Below are 24836 nucleotides of genomic sequence, written 5' to 3'. Positions count from 1 at the left end.
TTCCCTATTTAACTCTGAACCACAGAAGTGGAAAGAACAACAATGTCCCACGAAAAGTCACAGGGACAGGAGAAGAGTGGGAAAAGAATCGGGCTCTTCAAACAAAACAGACCAAAGATGTCCAGTGATATTTTTCTCGACACCCAACAAAGGTCTTTTTAAAGACCACAATGTTTCTTTAAAGGTCTATTTCTGGAGACTACTAATTAAGATTGTCGGACACGTTTACCAAGGCTCCTGAAGAAGGCACTTTCAGTGCTGAAACATACTGTGTTGAGTCACCCTATTTTTTTTCTTACATTTGTACCCCGTGCTTTCCCACTCATAGCAGGTTCAATGCGGCTTACATATTATATACAGGTACTTATTTGTACCTGGGGCAATGGAGGGTTAAGTGACTTGCCCAGAGTCACAAGGAGCTGCAGTGGGAATCGAACTCAGTTCCCCAGGATCAAAGTCCACTGCACTAACCACTAGGTTACTCCTCCACTAGCAACATTCCATGTAGAACCTCAAATAGTAGCAACATTCCATGTAGAACCTCAAATAGTAGCAACATTCCAAGTAGAATCTCCAATAGTAGCAACATTCCATGTAGAATCTCCAATAGTATCTATTTTATTTTTGTTACATTTGTACCCTGCGCTTTCCCACTCATGGCAGGCTCAATGCGGCTTACATGGGGCAATGGAGGGTTAAGTGACTTGCCCAGAGTCACAAGGAGCTGCCTGTGCCTGCAGTGGGAATCGAACCCAGTTCCCCAGGACCAAAGTCCACCACTCTAACCACTAGGCCACTCCTCCACTGTTCCATCCTACCCATAATTTTATAAACTTCCATTATATTGCCTCTCAGTCTTCTTTTCTCCAAGTTGCAAAGCCCTGGCCTGTTAGCCTCTCTTCATAAGGGAAGAGTTCTAACCTCCATTATCATTTTTGTTGCCCTTCTCTGAACCTTTTCTAGCTGCATTATATTCTTTTTGAGATAGAGCAAACAGAACTGCACACAATATTTAAGGTGTGGTCACACCAGGCATCTGAACAGAAGCATAATGATATTCTTAGTTTTGTTCTCCATCATTTTCAAATAATCCCTATTTGCTTTTCAGCAGCCATGGCCTACTGTGCTGAAAATTTCAGTTTGTTATCCACAAAGCATCCAAGAATAGAGAGAGGTGTGACCAGCAGAAGAAAAGAGGTTTTAATACCCCTGTATAAGACGTTGGTGAGGCCCCACCTGGAGTATTGTGTTCAATTTTGGAGGCCGTATCTTGCGAAGGATGTTAAAAAAATGGAAGCGGTGCAAAAAAAGGTACGAGAATAGTATGGGATTTGCGTTGCAAGACGTATGAGGAGAGACTTGCTGACCTGAACATGTATACCCTGGAGGAAAGGAGAAACAGGGGTGATATGATACAGACGTTCAAATATTTGAAAGGTATTAATCCGCAAACGAACCTTTTCCGGAGATGGGAAGGCGGTAGAACTAGAGGACATGAAATGAAATTGAAGGGGGGCAGACTCAAGAAAAATGTCAGGAAGTATTTTTTCACGGAGAGGGTGGTGGATGCTTGGAATGTCCTCCCGCGGGAGGTGGTGGAGAGGAAAACGGTAACGGAATTCAAACATGCGTGGGATAAACATAAAGGAATCCTGCTCAGAAGGAAGGGATCCTCAGAAGCTTAGCCGGTGGTGGGAAGCGGGGCTGGTGGTTGGGAGGCGGGGATAGTGCTGGGCAGACTTATACAGACTGTGCCAGAGCTGGTGGTGGGAGGCGGGGCGGGGATAGTGCTGGGCAGACTTATACGGTCTGTGCCAGAGCCGGTGGTGGGAGGCGGGGCTGGTGGTTGAGAGGCGGGGATAGTGCTGGGCAGACTTATACGGTCTGTGCCCTGAAAAAGACAGGTACAAATCAAGGTAAGGTATACACAAAAAAATGGCACATGTGAGTTTATCTTGTTGGGCAGACTGGATGGACCGTGCAGGTCTTTTTCTGCCGTCATCTACTATGTAAGAACCTTTTACTCTTTTGGAATCTTGCCAGGTACTTGTGACCTGGATTGGCCATGGTTGGAAATAGGATACTGGGCTTGATGGACCTTCAGTCTGACCCAGTATAGCATATCTTATCTTCTTGGTTGGTGTCTCCCAACTCAGAAACCCTGCATTTTGTACCTGTTATTCAGTGCATGGGATTATTTTTCCCTATCTGCATCACTTCATACTTGCCCACATTAAATTCCATTTGTCATTTGGATGCCCAGTCTCCTAGCCTCACAAGATCCTTCTGCAAATCTTTACAATCCTCTGCAATTTAATCATTCCAATCCATTCAGGAGTATATGGCCCTCAGTAATATTTCCCCTCAGCCATCTCTTCTCCAAGCTGAAAAGCCCTAACCTCTGTAGTCTTTCCTCATATGAGTCCTTCCATACCCTTAATCATTTTAGTCGCCTTTTTCTGCATCTTTTGTAGTTCCACCACATCTTTTCTGAGATGTAGTGACCAGAATTGCACACAATACTCAAGGTGCAGCCTCATCATAGAATGATACAGTGGCAATATTCGTCTTCTTTGATTTATTCTCTATTCCTTTCCTAATAATTCCTAACAGTCTGTTTACTTTTTTGGCTACAGATGCACAGTGAGTAGAAGATTCTAAAGTATTGTTCACAATGACCCTTAAATCTTTTTCCTCAATGGTGATTCCTAATGTGGAACCATCATGATGGTGTATGGTGTAGCAGGTTATTGAAAAAGGAAGCTGGCTGCTGGGTACGTAAGAATTTGAATACCAGAGCCAAGATCTTAAATTTCACCCTATAAGCTACTGGTAACCAATGTTATTTATTTTTGATATACTGCAACTTGTTGCTTTTAAGTTTGTCAATTTGACTATTACATCTAGACTTATGGAGATATTTATTTTTGTTACATTTGTACCCCGCGCTTTCCCACTCATGGCAGGCTCAATGCGGCGGGCAATGGAGGGTTAAGTGACTTGCCCAGAGTCACAAGGAGCTGCCTGTGCCTGAACAAAGTCCACCACCCTAGGTCACTCCTCCACTGTTGCTACTATTTGAGATTCTACATGGAATGTTGCTATTCCACTAGCAACATTCCATGTAGAATTCGGCCCTTGCAGATCACCAATGTGGCCGCGCAGGCTTCTGCTTCTGTGAGTCTGACGTCCTGCACGTACGTGCAGGACGTCAGACTCACAGAAACAGAAGCCTGCGCAGCCTTCTACATGGAATGTTGCTAGTGGAATAGCAACATTCCATGTAGAATCTCCAATAGTAGCAACATTCCATGTAGAATGTCCAGTAGTAGCAACATTCCATGTAGAATCTCCAATAGTATCTATTTTATTTTTGTTACATTTGTACCCTGCGCTTTCCCACTCATGGCAGGCTCAATGTGGCTTACATGGGGCAATGGAGGGTTAAGTGACTTGCCCAGAGTCACAAGGAGCTGCCTGTGCCTGAAGTGGGAATCCAACTCAGTTCCTCAGTTCCCCAGGACCAAAGTCCACCACCCTAACCACTAGGCCACTCCTCCACTGTTGCTACTATTTGAGATTCTACATGGAATGTTGCTATTCCAACATTCCATGTAAAAGTCGGCCCTTGCAGATCACCAATGTGGCCGCGCAGGCTTCTGCTTCTGTGAGTCTGACGTCCTGCACGTACAGAAGCCTGCGCAGCCTTCTACATGGAATGTTGCTAGTGGAATAGCAACATTCCATGTAGAGTGTCCAATAGTAGCAACATTCCATGTAGAATCTCCAATAGTATCTATTTTATTTTTGTTACATTTGTACCCTGCGCTTTCCCACTCATGGCAGGCTCAATGCGGCTTACATGGGGCAATGGAGGGTTAAGTGACTTGCCCAGAGTCACAAGGAGCTGCCTGTGCCTGAAGTGGGAATCGAACTCAGTTCCTCAGGACCAAAGTCCACCACCCTAACCACTAGGCCACAGCAAAATGTCCAAATCCTGCTTTATGCCACTTTTTAAATATTTGTCTCTTTTGAAAATAAACCCCCATAGTCTGTGATCTCTTATTTCCAGAGCAAAACTGTTCACCATCTAGCATCCACACTGAAAATGTTCTATCCTATGATGTCTTTTATCTAAAATCTTGGGGTCCTGCTCTTCCACACTACATATGTAGATTTGAAAACAGTGCTGAGTAAAATTTCTCCGGAAACAGTGTATCCTGCTTCCATCTGTCTACTGGCTGACTCTTGGCACCTCCCTGTGTTAGGCCTGCCCACCCGCATCAATTAAGTGACCATAGCAAATCAGTCTGTATCCTAATTGACTCCTGCTGCCTCTCTTTTAGGTCCTGTCCATCTGTATCGATAAATGGACATCAGGTTGCCCTAACTACAGCACTTTGTTTTTTGAATTAGTGCCTGTGTTTCTGACAAGCTTATTTTTGTTTTGTTTTTTTAACCTGTTTTGAGTGTTGTTTTTCTGCAGCACTTCCATCTGCCTCCTGAAGGGCTCCTGCTGCCTGTGTTAGGTCCCGCTCACCCATGTTCATATACCCTTGTACCAGCCCTGACTGGAGCCTAGTCAGAAAAAAACCCTTGTGGGTAAGTATGAAGGCCCATGGTGCCTCAGTTTTGGAACCCCTTAGCATAGATTGACGTAGTAGGGTTGGAACTGGTTGTAAGTCAATTAGAAGGGAAGGGAACTGGGACTTGATATACTGCCCTTTCTGAGGTTTTTGCAACTACATTCTAAGCGGTTTACAGGTACTTATTTTGTACCAGGGGCAATGGAGGGTTAAGTGACTTGCCCAGAGTCACAAGGAGCTGCAGTGGGAATGGAACTCAATTCCCCAAGATCAAAGTCCACTGCACTAACCACAAGGCTACTGCTCCATGGAGAGAAGTTAGCTGGGGGAGGGCGGAAATCAGTGCTTGAACCATGTAACCTTTTAGTATTATAAATGTGAGGCAAGTGGTCTGGAATCCAGGCTGCTAAGGTTAACATGGCACTAGGCCTGGCCTGCACCTTATTCCTCTCCATGAGCTCTGAGGAAGGTAGGGGGAAGGCTGACTCATCTTGAGAGAGCATTAACAAACATTCCCACAATGGTATGCCTACTGCTGCTAGACAGTCAGAACACAAGCAGTGGCCCAGAATAGATACTTATAGGCAAGAACTGCATGACAGCAAAATCAGAGGTGTGGTTTCTATAGAAAATAAAGGCGGGACCTGGTTGTTACTCCCTTCTACTTGCCCATCTTTTCTTGGTTCTCTCTATACTGATTTAGTCTTTCTTTATGTTTGGCTTGGGTTTGTAATTTTTCAGCTTGGGGGGGGGCGGGGAGTTGAGACATTTTGTAACTGGGGGATTTGTATGACATATTGCATATTGCCTAGTAACCTAGTTGGCAGTTTCTGTTTTTCAGGATATTGCTGAGGTGGGCCAGTGCATGGCTAGTAGCACAGGGCTGGCATTAGGGGATGGCAAACAGGGTAACTGCCCTGGGCCCCCACACTACAAGGGGCTCCCACGCCTGCCTCATACTGAAGGAGGAACAGGCTGAAGGCTAGCTTTGGGGCCCCCCCCTCCCTAGTTTCTGCCCTGGGCCCCTGAATATCTAACACCAGCCGTGAGTGGCAGAACAATTGTGAGGGGCTAATTACACTTTCTTTCATGAGTAGTCATTAGGATGAGGTAAGGAATGCTTGCCGTTGGGGGTGGTGGTGGTGGTCTGTAGTTCAATGCTAGAAGCCCTGAAGGGTTAAAGGCAGCCCACTGTCGGATCATGATGAGGGGTTCTCCTGGCATGGTGTTGATAGGTACAATGATTATGAGGTTGATAATAAATTGACTCGGGTCTTGTTTCTTGTAGCTAACAAAATAAAGCTGTGGTCTTTAGCTTAGTTTATAAAAATTTGATATACCACCTTTCAACAATGTCAACAAAAAGATCAAACAAGCCATCAATAAATAAATAAATAAATAAATATAAAATAATAGAAACAAAACAAAAAGAATAACACAAGAGACACAGAACCAGGGGTGTGCTGGTAAATTTTTAACAACAGGCTCTTTCTCCGGACGTAGCCAGCTCTGCAGTTGGAAGGGCCAGGGGTGGCCGGGTGGGGGGGGGGGGGGGGGGGGGGGGAAAGCAACATTTGCCTCTCTCTCCTCCCTCCCTTCGTGCGGGCACGCTAGGCATACCTTTGCTGGCAACCAATAAATGGACTGCCACCACTCCCAACATCTTGCTCTGAGCAGCATGCTGAAACTTCTCACACATGCTGGAGAAGTCCCAATCTGCTGCTCAGAGCTGGAAACAAGGAGCTGGGAGCAGCAGCAGTCTACTTACTTGGCTGGCAGGGCTCAGCATCCCCACCAGCAAAGTAAAAGAAAATTTAGCAGGGGGCCCAAGTCCACATTTTGGGAGCCAGTTGTTAAAGTAGCCATGGAGGGCCCTACTTTAACAACCGGCTCCCAAAATTCTTAAAAACTTAACAACCGGCTCTTGCGAGCCTGTGAGAGCCTGCTCCAGCACACCACTGCACAGAACAATTGTGGATTGAATACTTAGTGTTTAGTTTGTTTGCTATTTTGAATAATTCTTGCAAGGTTCAGGGCTGCACCACTCCTTAGAACCATGGTGATGTCATGGGAAAGGTTGTGCTCTCTGTCTCCATCTGCCAGTAGGGAGCATAAAACCATTTGTATTCCATTTTTATTTATTCTGTCCTGTTTAGGTCTGAGAAGAGGGTACGAGGGATATGAAATGAGAGGTCCCAGCTCCTTGTGATAGTGCTGACTACTGAAATACAGGCAGTAAATACTTTTCAGAGTCTCTCTTCTAAATTTTATACAATTAACCGTGGCTCTTAAATTTTCCAGAGACCTGATGAACTTTATTGTTATGAAAAGAGAACATCTTGTTCCCTTATACTCCTCTGCCTGCACGGAATGTATATGAATGTTTCAATGTAAATCCATGAATAACTGAAGAATATAAACATATCCCCAATTGTGATCATGCACATTTCTACACACTGATCTCAATGTGGGCTTGCAGCAGGTTTATGAATAGAGCTTGTTTTGATGTAAATGCGATCACACGGTAGAACTGGTTAGCTATTCAGAGAATCAGACAATTCTACCCTTGCTGGAAATACTTCAAAAAGAATTTAATCCAGGTACCTAATATTTGAGCACAGGCTTCTGTTCACAGTCTCCAAGCTCTAATCCCAGGTCGTATTGATTGATAATGAAGTATGCAACTAACCGCAGCCTATGTATTATGTACTATATTCAGAACCTACTGTCTTCAAACGTCATGTTTTATTTGAAATACTGCATGAAAAGAAACGCACCATTTGCTGTCGATAGTTTAACCGAGCAGACGGACCAGAGGCTGAAGGGGTTTATTTTAATTCAACATTCTACATCAGGTGAAACACTGGAAATGGTATCCTTATTTTTCCATAAGTAACAAGTGCAAATTATGCTCTTAAAAAACTATGGGGCTAATTTCATAGCAGGACACCTATGTGAAAAGTGGCAACACAGGGTCCCGGAAATAGCCCTAATAATGCCCAAATTTACACCTGCTCCAAAGAAGGTATAGATTTGTGCATGCATTCTATGCATCTTGGTGTGTATTAAATATACACAACTATCACAACTCCGCTCAAACTATACCTTTGAGTGCACCTATTCTGCATGTGTGTATGCCAACTCGTGATGTTATAACAGCCCTTCTGTACTTAAAACATGCTTTACAGGTGGAAAACGCATTGTAAAAATGACTCTCCTATGCTCATTTCTTATAGCAGTCTTTGATGAAAGCCAAGGTACAATGATATTACAGACTTCACTATTTAATGAACATCTAGTCATTCACTAAGCTACAGTAGTACTATCAGTGCAGACAGAATTCACCTTCCATTAATAGCAAGCAAGCCCTCGTATATTTAGTGTTACTGATCCGTGTTTTCCTACATCTTAATAGCGCAACTACACCAAAATGAATGTACATATTTACAGTGTTAATGTAAGCAACTGCAAGCCACACCGCACATCCAAATGAGAATATATTTGTTTAAAAATCCGGGAGGAGTGTCATCCTCCAATATTATAGCAGAATTGAGTCTCACTGTTCCTGCTGCTCTTCTCAACGAAAATAGGATAACCTGGTATAGGACAAACATAAAGCACAGCAAAGCCAAGTTCTTACATCTGCATGAAGAACACATTTAACTCGAAACCTCTTGGCAAGGCATTGCTTCACCCACGTAATTTGGAGAACATCCCTATGCGAGCTCTGCCTAAGCCTTCAAGAAGGCTGTCGTCCTGCTGCCAGTGCCCTAATCTGACTTTCATACCTAATCTGATCTAACTCCTCTCGGCATTAACTTCATCTCCACGATGAAACCTGAAGCATCCGTTCCTACATTCGGCGAGGAAGGCATTTACTAAATTACTTGCTCGGATCATGCAGCGGTGTTTAGATCCTTGTTTCAATAAGCTGATGCATCTCCGAGGCCTGTGATTAGCGATCAGTTAGAAAAATGTGTACTTGTCCCCCTTTTTTTTTTGGAACAAAGAACTTTTCTCTGAAGTTAAATGCTCTCGGAATAAAGTAGCGTTAACACCCGGTATCAGCCAACACAAGAATAATAACAAGAAAAGTACAGTCTACGCTCATTAAGGCAAATCAGTTACTTTTATTACAGAGAAATACAATTTGCATAAGTAGCACCAAAGGACTATAGTGGAAATATTTTATGAAGAGGAAACTGAAAGGGTATTTTGTTTAAGAAGACAATAGAACAATTTCTGCTAATTTCTTAAGAATTACTTCATGTGCTTTAGAAAGCTATAATTCCACTATCCAATGAATTCATTATCTAACAAGTTGTCGCTTGTAATTAGAAAGATTAAAGTATAGACACAATCTTACATTTTTTAATTGTTTCCCCCCCCCCCCCCAGAAATCTGAGATATCCCAAATCAACATGACTTATAGCTAAATCCGTCTTCCAACACTACTCTTTCTTCCGCAGTAAGGCAAAATTCATTTTCATACAATTTATGCACCCCCAGAGGCAAAATATATACCATAAAAGAAGCCTTATATAACAATACAACATCAAAAGGACAAGGGGATTAAATATGCTAACACAGAGGCAAATCACCAATTGTGTTTTTATTAATGAAACACAATCGTATAAAACATGTTAAAAACTAAAATTAATTAGTCTTCGAGCAGGGATTTTAACCAGGCAGCCTCTTGTATTACTGCAATACAATTTTTATAACCCATCTGAATGCAATTTTGAAACACGGTTGTAGAAGTCAATTTAATAATCCGGGTATAAAGATTCTGCAGCCCGTTTTTAGATGGGGGGAGGAAGGAAGACGAAATCTATCTATATTTATATAGATATAGTTATAGATATATATAATATACACACATATCCTCTTATATCAATAGTCAGATCTTTGGTAAGAAGCAAGCTAATTGAGCTGTTTGTGTTGATAAACTCCCTTTTCTGCAGACTGTTCCTCACTGAGCCATAATTATTTGCAATTTGCCTAAGTCGTCCATTTACTGATACGTCAAGCATGAAACAGAGGCAATTTCAGAAAATGGAAATGCTTCTCAAAATCAATCTTTGGGAAATAATGTGGTAGAAGTTACTGCCTGATAGAAGACTACCTCATAACTGTCACATGGAGATGAATATTAATTTGTTGAGGTTAAGGTGGCTTTGTGCTTCATTTGTTGACTTTGCTTAGCGATCAGCGAGCAGGCACAGTACAATTACTCCAGCAAAGCTATTTTTCCTAACATGAATTTTATGATTTTATGTACTTACCAGTCAGCACACATAACAATGTCAAAATGTCCTTCCAGTTGAGAGACATCTGTCTCATTATCCCATCGTAAAACGCTAGAGGAAAAAAAAAAAGATTAAAAGAATTAGACTTTTTTTTTCTGTTTTGAATTTTTAAACCATTAACAGTAGTTTTTTTTTTATGGAACAGAAAATTATTTAAAAGCCACGCATTATATAATAGGTGTATACAGAAAAAGAAGGAATGCAGTTTACTGCTCGGCAATCTGTAAAGTTCAGTCTTTAAAGTTAATTCTGTACTTTGTCTCCTCTAAATTGTTCGACATTGCAATTTCTTCACTCTGATGAACTAAGATATACTATACAATAAGCTAACGCCATTCTAATAGCTCCATATACCATGCCCTGTTTTATCCACTGCACAGACCAAAAACTGAAATCGGAGAAAAGGTACCTACTGCAGGCCTCTTATGTATCTCTGTTGCCACTGTGACTCCAGCCTAAGTAATGAATCTTTAAAAGAGTCTCAGGATGGGGGTAGAGGATAGGAGGAATCTAGAAAGCGGCAAAGTTATGCTTTGCTTTTAATTTTGCACTTGACGCCGAACAAATAGGCTAAAAGCCAAGAGACTGTCTTGGGCTAAAGATGATTCTTTATAGCTGGATCTGACTTTCAGTAAACAGTGTAAAAGAATTAATTTAAGGGACAAGATTATTTGTTATACCTAGTGCATCTGAAGTTAGCTCCTAATCGATAAACATCCTTGATGCAAAATAAATACATAAATAAGACAGATGTTTGCTGGATAAAGACCAGAAAACACATCAGTTCCCTTAGCAGTGGCGTAGCCAGACAGCCGATTTAGGGTGGGCCCAAGGCCAAAGTGGGTGGGCCAAAAATTTCATCTCCACTCCTCCCCCTACCTGTGCTGGCAGGGATCCTCAAGCCCGCCAGCTTAAGACTTCCTCCCTGCCAAAGAACCTTACCTCTTGGGTGGCCAGTGGCAGTGTCCGCGAGCCACAGCTGTCAGCCACTGGCTCTATCCTGCGCGTGCTCAATTCTTGCACATGTGCAAATCCTGCCTGCCCTTAATTCTTCTCCACAGGCTCCGCTTTGCTGCATCGCTCCCTACATTTTTCTACTCGCCTGTCACGCAGCGCTGCCATTCACACAGGCAGCTGTGCGCCCTTTGCCGTGTCCATCAGGTCCTCTCTGATGCACTTCCTGTTAGGACCGGATGGACGCGGTAGGGGGGAGCGCAGCTGCCTGTGTGAATGGCAGCGCTGCGTGACAGGCGAGAAGAATGCAGGGAGCGATGGAGCGATGCAGCGAAGCGGAGCCTGGGGAGAAGAATTAAGGACAGGCAGGCTACGCTGAACGCTGCCTCCCGGACGGCCGTACCCGGCGGAGCCGCGGGAGAAAAGGCAGCGATTGCGTCAGCGAGCAAGGATGTGGATGGGCAGGCCTGGAGGGAAAGTGGCTGGGCCTGGGCCCGTGCAGGCCCACCTGTGGCTACGCCCCTGTCCCCTAGTGTTCTTTTACCTCTTCCCTTACCTGCCTTAGGGGCCCTTTTACTAAGGTAAGCCGAAAAATGGGTTGCCCTAGTGTAGGCATGTGTTTTGGGCGCATGTAGATCCATTTTTCAGCACGCCTGTAAAATCGCCAGCCATTGACTTAGCAGTAAGGTCAAACATGTTAACCATGCAGTAATCGTCTATGCGTGTGTAATGACGATTACCGCTCAATTTCTGCAGCGCACCAGAAAATAAAAATTATTTTCTGGCGCACGTAGCGGACGTGTAGCAAAAAAGAAATTACCACGAGGACCAAGCAGTAGCTGGGCGGTAACTCCAAATTGACATGCGTTAGGTGCACATAGGGGTCCTTTTACTAAGCTGTGGTAAAGGAGCCTTGCACTAGTGGAGGCAGCCATCTTTGCCACGTCCTAGGGCCCCTTTTACTGCAGTAGGTGAAAATAACCAAAAATGAAATGGCTGTGTGGTAAGTTTGCACTTGCCATGCAGTCATTTCTTGGGGGGGGGGGGGGGGGGTACACTTACTGCCACCCATTGAGGTGGTGGGAAGACTCCTGCACTAACCCAGCAGTAATCCGCTAGCACCGGAAATGGCGCCTGTGGTAGTTAGTAAAAGGGCACCTTAGATCCTATTTCGGTGGATGGCACTCTCATTCTCCCTGTCTTATGAGCCTGTAACCTTGGGGTCAACTTCGACTCCTCTCTCTCCTTCTCTGCTCACATTCAGCAGACTGCCAAAACCTGTTGTTTCTTTCTCTATAACATCAGCAAAATCCGTCCCTTCATCTCTGAGCACTCTACCAAAACCCTTATCCACACTCTTATCACCTCCTGTCTTGATTATTGCAATCTATTACTCACCGGCCTCCCTCTTAGCCATCTCTCTCCTCTTCAATCAATCCAAAACTCTGCTGCGCGACTCATTTTCCGCCAAAGTCGCTATGCCCACATTAGCCCTCTCCTTAAGTCACTTCACTGGCTCCCTATCCGTTTCCGTATTCTATTCAAAGTTCTCCTATTGACCTATAAGTGCATTCACTCTGCCGCTCCCCAGTACCTCCCTACATTCCCCCTTGAGTGCTCCGTTCTGTTGATAAATCTCTCTTGTCCGTCCCTTTCTCCTTTACTGCTAATTCAAGACTCCGTTCCTTTTATCTCGCTGCACCTCACGCCTGGAATGGACTTCCCGAGCCTGTACATCTAGCCCCGTCTTTAGCTGTTTTCAAGTTCAAACTCAAAACCCACCTCTTTACCACTGCTTTCGACTCCTAATTCACTTGCCCTGTCCTTTTATTCTCACCTCTTTATTCCCTTACCCTTAATTGTTCTGTCTGTTTACCTGTCTTATCTAGACTGTAAGCTCTTTGAGCAGGGACTGTCTTCTGTGTATGGTGTACAGCGCTGCGTATGCCTTGTAGCGCTATAGAAATGATAAGTAGATAGATAGATCCTTTTGCTCTGATCTTGTGCCTTTTCCACACTGATGATTCCTCAGCTGTACAAACGTATGCATTTGATTCAATTGCAAAAGGTACTTACTAACAGGATGTGTAGCACAAAAAAACAACGATAAACACTAATTTTATATACCCATAAAGAACTCCTAATTAACAGGAAAATACATATCTACATTTAAAAGTTTCAAACACCTAAAAATAGAAACCCTAGTGATACCTGACGGGTAATAAGCAATAACATTGAGTTGAAAGGATCAGGCCAGTTTTCAGCAGTTGCAGTGAAGATTGAGGGGCTCTTTTACTAAAAGAAATGGGCTTAATGTGTTTTAACGTGGGGTTTTCCCACAGCTAAGCCCATTTTTAAGGCGACCCTAAAATAGGGCTTTTTTCCTTTTTATTTCTGGAGGTCTCGAACAAATATTTCCATCAGCGTGTGTCATGTCCCCTACCTCAACGCAAGCGGCGTCCTCGGGCTGTGCGGGGTCCCATCGACACGCACACTTGACTGGCATAGCCCTGCAGGGTCTATGGATTTTGTTATGGATTTACCACCTTCCCAAGGCCACACGGTCATTTGGGTTGTGGTGGATGGATTTTCTCGAATGGCCCATTTTATTCCCATGAGATCTCTCTCTTCAGTCACCACTCTTGCCAAGGCTTTCATCCAGCATATTTTCCGTTTACATGGCCTCCCTCTCTGAATCATAAGTGATCGGGGATCGCAATTCACTTCTAGGTTCTGGAGAGCTCTGTGTTCTGCTCTTGGCATCACCACCCATTTCTCATCCGCATACCACACACAGACCAGTGGACTGGTGGAACGGATCAATCAAACTCTCAAGATCTTCCTGCAAATGTACACTAATAACCGACAGGATGACTGGTCTACATTACTCCCCTGGGCCGAATTCGCTTATAACAATGGCTTTCACACTGCCTCTCATACGTCACCATTTTTTACGGTGTATGGGCGCCACCCAAGACTACCACTTCCGATCCCTCAGACCCAAGCCTCGCCTCTGCTCCAGCAGACCCTCACCGATATCTGGGACATTTGGAACAGGGTCCAACAACATCTTCAGCGAGCCGCTGTTAGATACAAGCTTTTCGCAGATCATAAAAGGCGGTCTGCTCCAATTTTTCAACCTGGACAAAAAGTTTGGCTCAGTACCAAATACTTGAGGTTCCGTTTACCCTCCTTCAAGTTTGCCCCCCGATACATTGGACCCTTTTCAGTACGATCTCGGGTGGGAGCTGTCACTTATTGTCTACAGTTACCAGTTAACCTCAAGGTCCACAATGCCTTTCATGTGTCCTTGCTAAAGCCATTCTTAACCTCTAAATGGCATCCAGAGCCGAAGAAGGTCATTGTTCCTGACTCCGAGCCTGATCCTGAATTCGAGGTAGATGAGGTTCTGAACTCCAAACGTCAAAGGGGACGGCTGTTCTATTTGTTATCCTGGAAGCACTTTGGTCCTGAGGATAATTCCTGGGAGCCCGCTGCCAACGTCCATGCACCTGAATTGATCCGGGAGTTCCATATCCGCTACCCATCCAAACCCGGACCTAGGCAGAGGGGGGTTCTTAAGGAGGGGGTACTGTCATGTCTAATACCAAAAAAACTGGTGAACAGCCAAAAAAACCCAAAGGGTAGAGTAAATTAAAGTTTTCAATTAACGGGTATAACCCTCAGAGACCAAGGATTGACCGAGGTCTGACCTGCAAGACTCCAATATCTACATGAGATTGTAGTGTCTGCGGTCCTATCTCTTTCATAGGGCTATCATATACCCATAGTAATTTACTTAGTAATTTACTTACATACAGAAAGTCTTTTGTTTAAATATAGTCATTCTTTTTGTTGAATATTGCAATCTAAATAAATGACAACAAAAACTTCAAAAACAGCACTTAGCTTTCACTGAAGTAGTACAATAACCCCTCTGATGAAATAAACAACGGGGCCCATATTGTTTCGCCTTCCTACAGGCTTCTTCAGGTTTTGCCCAATATGAATATTAAATGGGGTTTCACCTAATATAAAATATAAAACATATATTCAGCAAATAAGATCTTGACTTAATATTCATTTCTATAAACTTTAATAAGGCTAATAAGCCAGATTTTTAAAACCCACCTAACTCAGGAATGCTCAACGCATAGATTAAGCTACATAGAGCTAAAGGCATTCAATATTGTTCAAAATAAGCGCTTAATGGAGTCGAAAAACATTAAATGCTACACAAAGTTAAAAGACATTTAATGCTGTGCAAAGCGGGTAACAAATGCCTCATATATAATAGCATTATCATAGAATATCCTTATAGTATGAAAACATCCTGAAGCAATATCTGCAAAGGACGAATATACAAATAAAGCTGTGCTGAAAAGACTGTTGAGAAAAGGCTAACTCCCTATAGTTAATTCAAAACCCAACAATTCAACGATCATAAAATATCATAGCACTGTCATTTCCCTTTTCACGATGCTACCGACAGCATCTACTCTGCCTTGGTAGAAAATTAAGCTGGAGTAAAAAAGGAAAAACTTAACCATACAGAAACATAAAGACCAGTTCTTAACAGGCCTGAAATCTTTCTCGAACAAGGACGCGCTGGCTAGGCGTTTATAGCACAACTAACGTCAATCGCGTGATGACATCACAAGGCAACAGCGTAACGCTATCACTAATGATGCTATACGTTGCTCAAGACATCTAAACATCAATGGTCCTGTAATGCAAAATGCTACGTGATCACGCCTATTGCGTTGTCACGTCACTCCAGCATGGCGATATGGATTTAATTAAAGATGTGCTATAAAGAAGTACTTGCCCGCTGTAAATCATCCTCATTGATGAACTAATAAGAACTAAACTATATTAGTGGTAAATCACACATGTTTTTCACACAGCTCGTATTTGGCAACCATAAGTAAACCCCATGCAATGCTACACTAGCAGAGGCTAGAATACGAGATAGGTATCACATACTAGTGAGCACTTCTGCAAGCGCAAGCATTACAGAACATATAAAGAATAATGGAAACAGCACATTATATTCACAAATCTCAAAATCTTTAAAAGACATGTGTCATTGTGTTCAATAAAATGCATGCCATTCAATGGAGTTATTAAGACCATGCGGTTCGACAGAATTAAGATTAAAGATCCATCTGGTCTCTTTCCTCTGGAGCATGAGTTTACGATTGCCACCCCTTTGAGAAACTTGTACATTATCTATTACATAACATCTTAGATCTTCAAAATTATGTTTTAGCGCTAAACAGTGTTCAACCATTGGCTCTTTCATCACTGCTCTACGTATGTTAGATTTGTGTTCAGAAAGTCTGATTTTGAGTTTTCTGGTGGTCATTCCTACGTAGATTTTGTTGCATGGACATGTTAAAGTATATACTACATGATCTGTGCAGCAGTTAGAAAAATGTTTGAAAAATACAAAAGTGTTGGTATGAGCATTGTAAAATGACTTTGTCTGTGTCATAATCTGACAAAATGAACAGTTACCACACTTAAAATGTCCCACAATTCTAGCTGGTTTAATAGATCGCAAATCTGCTGGGCTTTGAGGTTGTTAGCTCTAGAGAAAGCCAATCTCAATCTCTTCTCTTGAAAGATGGGTAAGGATTGTAGAATGTCCCATCTATTTCTGAGAATACTAGCAATATGCCTCCCAGCTTCTGTGTATTCCAAAACCATAGTAATGGTATCCTGATCATTACTTTTAGAAGAAGTGGTGGATAGCAAAAGTTCCCTGTTATTATATTTAGCTCTGCGATAGGCTCTTTGGAGAACTTTGTTTGAATATCCACGTTCACTGAGCTTCCTCTTAAGATACTTCGCTTGTTGTTTAAATATAACGTCATTGCTGCAAATCCGCCTGATTCTCAAGAATTGGGAAAATGGTAAATTGTCACGCATATGTTGAGGATGACAGCTGCTCTGGTGGAGAAAAGAGTTTCTCTCTGTAGTCTTGTGGTGCACTTTAGTAGAAAATCCACTACTGGTCTTCTCTACATCTACATCTAAGTAGCTAATGTTGGTTTTAGAGATGTTACTGGTGAATTGAATATTTGAATTACAGCTGTTAAGCCAAACCATGAAGAGAGAAAAAGCCTCTGCTGAACCGCTCCATAACAGAAAGATGTCGTCAATAAAACGCCACCAACATACTATTAACTCTCCAAAAGGTGAAGACTGGAGCCACTCATTCTCAAATTGCTCCATGAACAGGTTTGCAACAGACGGTGCGAAGGTGGCACCCATCGCTACTCCGCTTTTTTGTAAATATAGAGTTCCATTAAACAAAAAGTAGTTCTCTTTCAGGGCCAAACGTGCCAACTGCATAAGAAATTCTGTTGGGATCAAGTGTGGTCTTATCCGTTTGTCTAATACATTTCGGATCGTAAACAAAGCCTCTCCTTGAGGGATAGATGTGTATAATGATGTCACATCCAAGGTGACCATCATTAATGATGACATGTCGTCAATCTCTAAGGAGGCCAGTTTTTGTAGAAAGTGAGTACTGTCCCTAATATAAGAAGCAATTTTAGGGACTTCTATCTTCAAAAACTCATCCAAGAATTGGGAAAGAGTTTCCAAAACAGATTGTCTAGCCAAGAGGATTGGCCTCCCTGGTGGATTAGTGGGATGTTTGTGGACCTTAGGCAAAAAATATATAACCGGTGTTCTAGGTTGAGAACAGCAAAGAAATCTTTTATCTTTTGATGTTATGAATCCTTGTTCTAAAGCCTCATCGGTTATACGATTGATCACTGATTGGAGTCTTTTAGTGGGATTCAAAGATAATTTCGCATAATTTGACATATTTGTGAGTTGTCTCAATCCTTCCTCTATATATTGTTGGGCAGAGGAAGAGGGGCAAGAAGGAGAAGAAACAGAGGTGGGTGGAACCACAGGCCATGGACACGCTCTCAGCAAGAAAATCAGCAAGAAAGGTGATCAATCTGTCCAGCAGACCACTTACTATTGATGAGGAGACGGTTTTAACAAAAGGTTTCTCATTTGTGCCATCAGTGCAATTTAATGAATTTCAGTTTAACATGGATCTTGAAAGGTTCATGAGAATATTGCACTTGAAGACTTTCTTTGGAGATACCCAGATTAGAGATGATCGTACTGTTCTCAATCCTAAGTCCACCTGGAAACCTTTAAGTCCACCAGACCCAGCACTTACCATGTTTAAGCAGATGGTGCTTACTGATATCAATAAATATAAAACCAAAAAGGGGTTTAAATTCCCCAAGAAATACAATTACAGTAGTGCAGACGTCAGACTCACAGAAACAGAATGAAACCTTGCGCCGGAAGAAGAGGACCTCGGCTGGTGGGGGTTGGGGTCCCCCGCCAGCCAAGGTAGGCGGCAGCGGGGGAGGGTTGGCGGCGGGAGGGGGGGTTGAGAGGGTCATTGGCAGGGGGGTCCAGGACCAAATCTATGGGGGCCCAGATCCTCGTGGCCCCACGTAGCTACACCACTGCTTTGCACCCAAAGTTGGCCATATGGATCCTCTCTAAGCGCTATTCTATAAAGGTTGCTTAGTACTAAGTCAGCTTTACAGAGTTTGTGGCTAGTGCGGATCTTAACAGCACCTATCTTTGGGTACCATTTACTGAATCTGGCCCTATATGTATAAATCATGACACTAAATATACATATAGGAGTCAATTTTGTATAGTATGTCACAAACTAGGTGTCAAAGAAAGAGTTGGAAAGACCAAACTGATGATCCAGGAGAAGATTTTATTAACAAATGCTCAAAAAAAAACAGACTCAAATGGCATGAGGTACTAAATAAAGATGGACCCTACCTGGGCTGTGTTTCAGTGGGAAGCCTTCATAAGGGGTCCTATCACACAGCGGAAGAATTGCACACAGGATCATGCAAAATGCTATGGGAATGTGCTAGCACTATAGCGTTTGTCAGGAGAATTTCAGACCTCGGATCTACTGGACATTGCCACAGGCCGTTTAGGTCTGATTTTTTGAGTGTGGAGGAGTGGCCTAGTGGTTAGACCACCCATCTTGATATCTAGAGGTGGGGGGTTCAAATATCACTGCTGCTCCTTATGATCTTGGGCAAGTCACTCCATTGCCTCAGGTACAAACTTAGGGGTCCTTTCACTAAGGTGCGCCGAAAAGTGGCCTGCACTGGTCTAGACGCATGTATTGGAAGCACGAAGGTCCATTTTCAGCGCAACTACAAAAAAGGCCTTCTTTTTTAGCCGAAAATGTACATGTGGCAAAGTAAAAATTGGCGCGCGTCCAGTTTGGGCCTGAGACCTTACCGCTACCCATTGACTTAGTGGTAAAAGTAAGGTCTCACATGTTAACCGGGCAGTAATCATCAGCATGCAAACACTGCCGATTACCGCCCAGTTAGCGCCATGCGGTAGAAAATCAAAAATATTTTCTGCAATGCGTATCGTACACGCGTAAAAAAATGGAATTGCCGCCAGGGGCTCGCGGTAGCTGGGCGGTGGTTCCAAATTGATGCACGTTGGACACGTATAGCTGCCTTAGTAAAAGGGCCCCACAGATTGTGAGCCCTCCAGGGAAAGGGAAATACCCAGTGTACATGAATGGAACTCACCTTGAGCTACTACTGAAAAAGGTGTGAGCAAAATTCAAATAAATAAATAATAAAATCTTCTTCGGGATCATTGGTTTGGTCTTTCTCACTCTTTCTGTGCTCTTATGATTTCAATCTTGTGGGACTGTTTTTGGCTTTGTATGTTGTGTGCAAAAGCTAGGTGGGTAAAATGCAGGGTGTTATGTACTATTCTATAAAGGCATCTGGGTGTCTAGATGCCGTTACAAAATTGAACGTACGTTGGCATTTATGCACCAACATTTAGGTGCGTGCACATAAGCCTGGTCTATGGTAAGCATAAATGTTGCCATGGAAATGTTGCACTTAAGTACATAGCATTGCATTTTATAAATTATACGAGCAAGTGTGGGTCCTGTAACCAGGCGCCTTCTCTTGTGCAGCCAAGGATAGAACAATCTCCTCCAGTCACAGGCTCCCGGCACAATGAAGAAATAGATGTCCACCAGTAACTTTCAATCTTAAGGACTTTTATTCCATGCAGGTTTCTAGTACACAGTTCCAACAGCAGCATAGCACTTACCAGGGTTCAATACAGGCTTACAGGCTCCAGCCTGGGCTCTTTATCCAGTGCACAATAAACAGTAATTCAATTCCCAAGACCCACAGTTCTTTCAGTTCATCATCACAGTCCAGCCACCAAGTAGCAGTTTCTACCTTCTATCCTCTTTACCTTCAGGAGAGTTCAATATTTTAGGTACTCCTTCTACCCAAGGGTTTTCCCCTGCATCAGCTTCACCATGAAGTCAATACTTTTGGGACTTCCTCTCACCCAAGGAATTTCAGCCTGCTTCAGTACTTTAGGGACCTCCCTGCCCAAGGATTTTCAGCCTGCAAACTTTTTCTCCCCTTCTGCTTCTCTCTCCTGAACTGAACTCAACTCCTGGGACTCCTTCCCACCTGCCTAATCAATCCCTGGCTTCAGCTACCACCACCAATCATTCTCCTCACACCCAAATCAGCTGAGTTAAGCATTAGACTAATGAGACCAATGATGAGCTCCTGCACCCAGGGTTTCCTAACTCTCTTTCTGCCTAGTGGCAGCCACTCTACACAACCTACCAGCTTACACCCATGTCTTCCCTGATTGCAGCTAGGAGTCCAGTCCGGGTTCTTCATCTCACCCTCTGGCTCCTTGCCTGCAATGCCTTCTGGGACTTGTATTTCAGCCTGAAACTGCCTTAACCCAACTATCCTGGAGGTGACTTTATCACAGTCCCACTCATAGTATGCCCCCTTGCAAATATGTGCTAGCCCCCGGATTTTTTATATGGTGCTCAAATTTGTGTGTGCTGCTGAGATTGATGTTAATAGGCACTCATTAAAATTTGTATGTGCATCTGGTTGCATGCTATAAGGCAGGGCACCAATCTCCCATAGAAGATATTCCAAAAGGGGGCATGTTCATGTGAGGGGCTTGGGCATTTCAGGGACATTCACATAGTTATAGAATACTGGGTCAGCACCAGGGGTGGGCCAAGGCAATGTGCCGCATGAGGCAAAGGCTGAGATGCCACCCACCCTCCACCGCAGTCTGGCATCTTTCTCCATCCTTTTTCAACCCTCTTCCTTGAGCCTATCTTTGTTTCCCAAAAGGGGTTGACGACAGTGATTCCCATAGGCTGCTCTGCTGCCGGCACCGGCCTCTTTTCTCTACTGCAGCCTGCCTCTGAGGAAACAGGAAGTTACATCAGAGAGGCGGGCCGCAGTAGAGATTAGAGGCCAGTGCCGGCCAGCAGGGCAGCCTATGGGAATTGCTGCCACCGCTGACTTTTAATAAACAAAGGTAGGCTTGGGGAAGGGGACTGAAGAAATAAGGAGGGAGAAGCCAGACCGCGGCTGCTGTGAGGTGATATGCCGCTCCCTGAAGAGTGCCGCCTAAGGACCCCACCTCAGTTGGCCTAATGATAAGGCCGTCACTGGTCAGTGCACCTAACTTGGGTGCCAGCATTTACATCAGATTTCAGCAGGTATAAGTCTGGCACCCAAATTTAGGTGTGGGAATCAGCGCTACATGCTATTCTATAAAAAGGCATGTGCCCTTTGTATAATAGTGCTTAGTACTGATTTTTTTCAGTGCCCATTTTTGAGTGCTATTTATAGAATTTCCCCCATATGCGTGTTGCACGCTAAACTTACAGAATAGTGCTTAATGCGCACATAGTACATAAGCATGTGAATGCTACATTCTTGTGCGTAAATGCTAGTATTCTAACATCTTAGTGTCCAAATGGTGCTTATATTTAGGTGCTAAGATTTTAAACATTCCATTATAGGGGAAGACTTTTGGTTTGGGATTTCAGGCCGGTTTTGGTGCCAAATCCAAAACCGAAATTCGTTCAGCCTCTAATGCATATTTTATAAAGTGTCAACGTATATAGTGTGACCCCCCCCCCCCCCCCCACCTCCACCAATTCTATCTGCAGAACTCAGGGGCTCTTTTACTAAAGGGTTGCCGCGCCGCATCCTGGAAGTACCACCAGCCCAACGTGGCTGCCGGCAGTAGTTCCACCTCCAATGTGCACCATTTATGGTGCTGCTGGAATAAAAAAGATATATATATATATATACCGCCGGGTTAGCGTGGGAGCCCTTACTGCCACCTCAGTGGGTGGCGGTAAGTGCTCCCCCCATATGGCCACTTGGTAATTAAAAGCTTACTGTATGGTCATAGTAGTGTGGGTTGTACACAGCAATGCTGATCAACAAAGGGAGAGCCAATACCACGAATTCTGACCTTTTGCAGAGTGTTCAGAAAGGACATTATGGCTATTTTATTATTTATTTATTTATTTGTAGCATTTCTATCCCACATTTTCCCACCTATTTGCAGGCTCAATGTGGCTTACATTTTTTCCGTAATGGTGATCACCAATTCCGGAAAAGAGAAAATACATAGCCAAGATAGAGGTGACAGAGTGGATTACATATTCAGGTAAAGAAAGTTCATTATCATGATGAGAAGTAAAAAGGTATAAGGTTAAACTTCAATCGTGATAAATCAGTTTGAACAAACAGAAATAATAAACTATAATTGTGAATAGGTTAGATTGAATAATCAGAAAATTAAAGGTTACGTTTTGTGTATTTCCGGTGGAAATTTCTTACTGGTGTTTAGGATAGATTTGTGTGATATGCCTTTTTGAATAGGTTGGCTTTCAGTAATTTTCGGAAATTATTTGTCATGTTTCGTACCCTTGTCCACTGGCTTGTCCTATCCCATCTGGATTATTGTAGTGGTATTTACGTGGGTTGTCAGGCCTCCTTATTGAAAACGTTCCAAACGGCTCAGAACACTGCGGCGAGGCTCATTCTTAGAGTAAGGCGTTTCGAACATGCCGAACCCCTGCGCTTTAAACTTCATTGGCTGCCTGTACATGAGCGCATTGCTTTTAAGATCTGCTCTCTAACACATAAAATCATCTATGGGACTGCACCGGAATACATGCTCCCCTTGATCGACCTTCCGCCTAGAAATGCCAACCCTGCCGCTCGGTCATATCTCCACCTCCATTTTCCGAACTGTAAGGGAGTCAAGTACAAGAAAATCTTCGCCTCGTCCTTCCGTTACTGGAGTCCCAAACACTGGAATACGTTACCTCATCACCTTAAAACTCAAGAGGATCATGCCCTTTTTAAGAAGTTGTTAAAGACATTCCTCTTTGCTAAGACTTACCCCTCATCTTACTATGTTGATTAATGTATCCCTTGTCCCCTACCCTACCTAGTTCACTCTGTTAGATGCTTGCCTAATCTTTAAGTTTGTACTCTTATTTAACTTACTGTAAGCCACATTGAGCCTGCACAAGTGGGAAAATGTGGGATATAAGCAACAAATAAATAAATAAATAAATAAATGTGTTGTTTTTATGGATTTTGGTAATTCATTCCATTTTTGCGGGCTTATATAGGAGAAACTGGAAGCATATGTTAAATTTATATTTTAGACCTTTGCAGCTGGGGTAGTGAAGATTCAGGAACAGATGTGATGATCTAGTCGAGTTCCTGGTTGGTAGGTCTATTAGACTTGACATATACCCCGGAGCTTCACCATAAATGATCTTATGAACCAGGGTGCAGACCTTGAACGCAATTCGTTCTCTTAGTGGAAGCCAGTGTAGTTTCTCTCTCAGGGGTCGTCTTACCAAATATGAGTCTGGCAGCTGTGTTTTGTGCAGTTTGAAGCTTCTTAATGATTTGTTCTTTGCATCCGGCGTAGATTGCATTGCAGTGTTCAAGTTGGCTTAGTACCATTGATTGTACTAGTCTACAGAATGTTTCTCTTGGGAAGAAAGGTTTTATTCTTTTGAGCTTCCACATCGAGTGAAACATCTTCTTTGTTGTGTTTTTCGCATGGCTCTCTAGTGTAAGATTTCGGTCAATTGTGACTCCTAGAATTTTCAGACTGTCTGATACAGGAAGGGTAAAGTTTGGGGTACTTAAAATGGTAGGTTTGTACGTGTTGTATTGTGATGAGAGAATGAGTCATTGAGTGGTTAGGTAGTTAAGTCATGGTACAGGATCTGTGGTTACGGGTAGAGATTGTTCTAGTGTGATGTAGGCAGGTGTGTCCCATAGAATGGGAATTTAAAGGGCAGGTGTGTCCAGTGCTGTAGCGAGGGCAGCTGACACCCTGGGTGGTTCGCCGCTGCGCACCCTCCCCCCTGGGTGCAGCACGGCGCACCCCCCGGAGCGCGCACCCCCCCTCCGGAGCGCATTCTTACCAAAGGGGGCGGGCGGGAGGGCCGCTCCGCCCCGAGTGCACATCGCTGGGAGCTGCGTCGGCTCCGCTGGTTCCCTGCTGTCTCTGCCCTGGAACAGGAAGTAGCCTGTTCCGGGGCAGAGAGAGCAGTGAACCAGCGGAGCTGACGCAGCTCCCAGTGACGTGCACCCGAGGCGGACCACCCCACCCCCTTCCTACGCCACTGGGTGTGTCCCCTAGAATGAGAATTTAAAATGCAGATTATTCTAAAGTGGAAAACAGGAGGTTAGAGAGATTAGTTAATCGTCCTCAGAAAAGCTGAACAAGTTTAGCTCTGTCCAGTACAAGGCAGCTGCACAAAATAAGAGGTCAATTCAAGTCAACTGCAAAAATAAGAGTTCAGTAATAGCAGAAGTTCATCTAGTTTAGATCTGTTCAATACAGGGCAGCTGCAGAGAAGAGATCAAATCAAGTCAGCTCCAAAATAGGGTCAGTAATAGCAGCAGTTCGTCACAAGTTTGGGTATTAGGTGTGTGTGTCCGTAGTCAATACAGCCAATGTGGATTGTAGGTTTTATTGGGAAAGTGCTCTGTGAAAACCAGACCACATCCCTTTTTGACAGCATCTTTGTCACTGTGCCACT

The 24836-nt window shown here is 43.5% G+C and overlaps 1 protein-coding gene across 1 annotated transcript in view; it reads right to left on the bottom strand.

Moving 5' to 3' along the window:
• The window catches only part of CAMKMT (calmodulin-lysine N-methyltransferase), a 577957-nt gene that overhangs the window by 44033 nt on the left and 509088 nt on the right, over positions 1–24836 (bottom strand). The window contains exon 8 of the mRNA XM_030195805.1: positions 9872–9946. Coding sequence (XP_030051665.1) covers positions 9872–9946 — 75 coding nt within the window. The remainder of the gene's footprint in view (positions 1–9871; positions 9947–24836) is intronic.

This window comes from Microcaecilia unicolor, chromosome 3 (genome assembly GCF_901765095.1).
Source record: "Microcaecilia unicolor chromosome 3, aMicUni1.1, whole genome shotgun sequence".
In the NCBI taxonomy this organism is placed as follows: domain Eukaryota; kingdom Metazoa; phylum Chordata; class Amphibia; order Gymnophiona; family Siphonopidae; genus Microcaecilia; species Microcaecilia unicolor.
The sequence above is the reverse complement of the archived record's forward strand: the minus strand, read 5'-3'. Positions and strand labels throughout refer to the sequence as shown.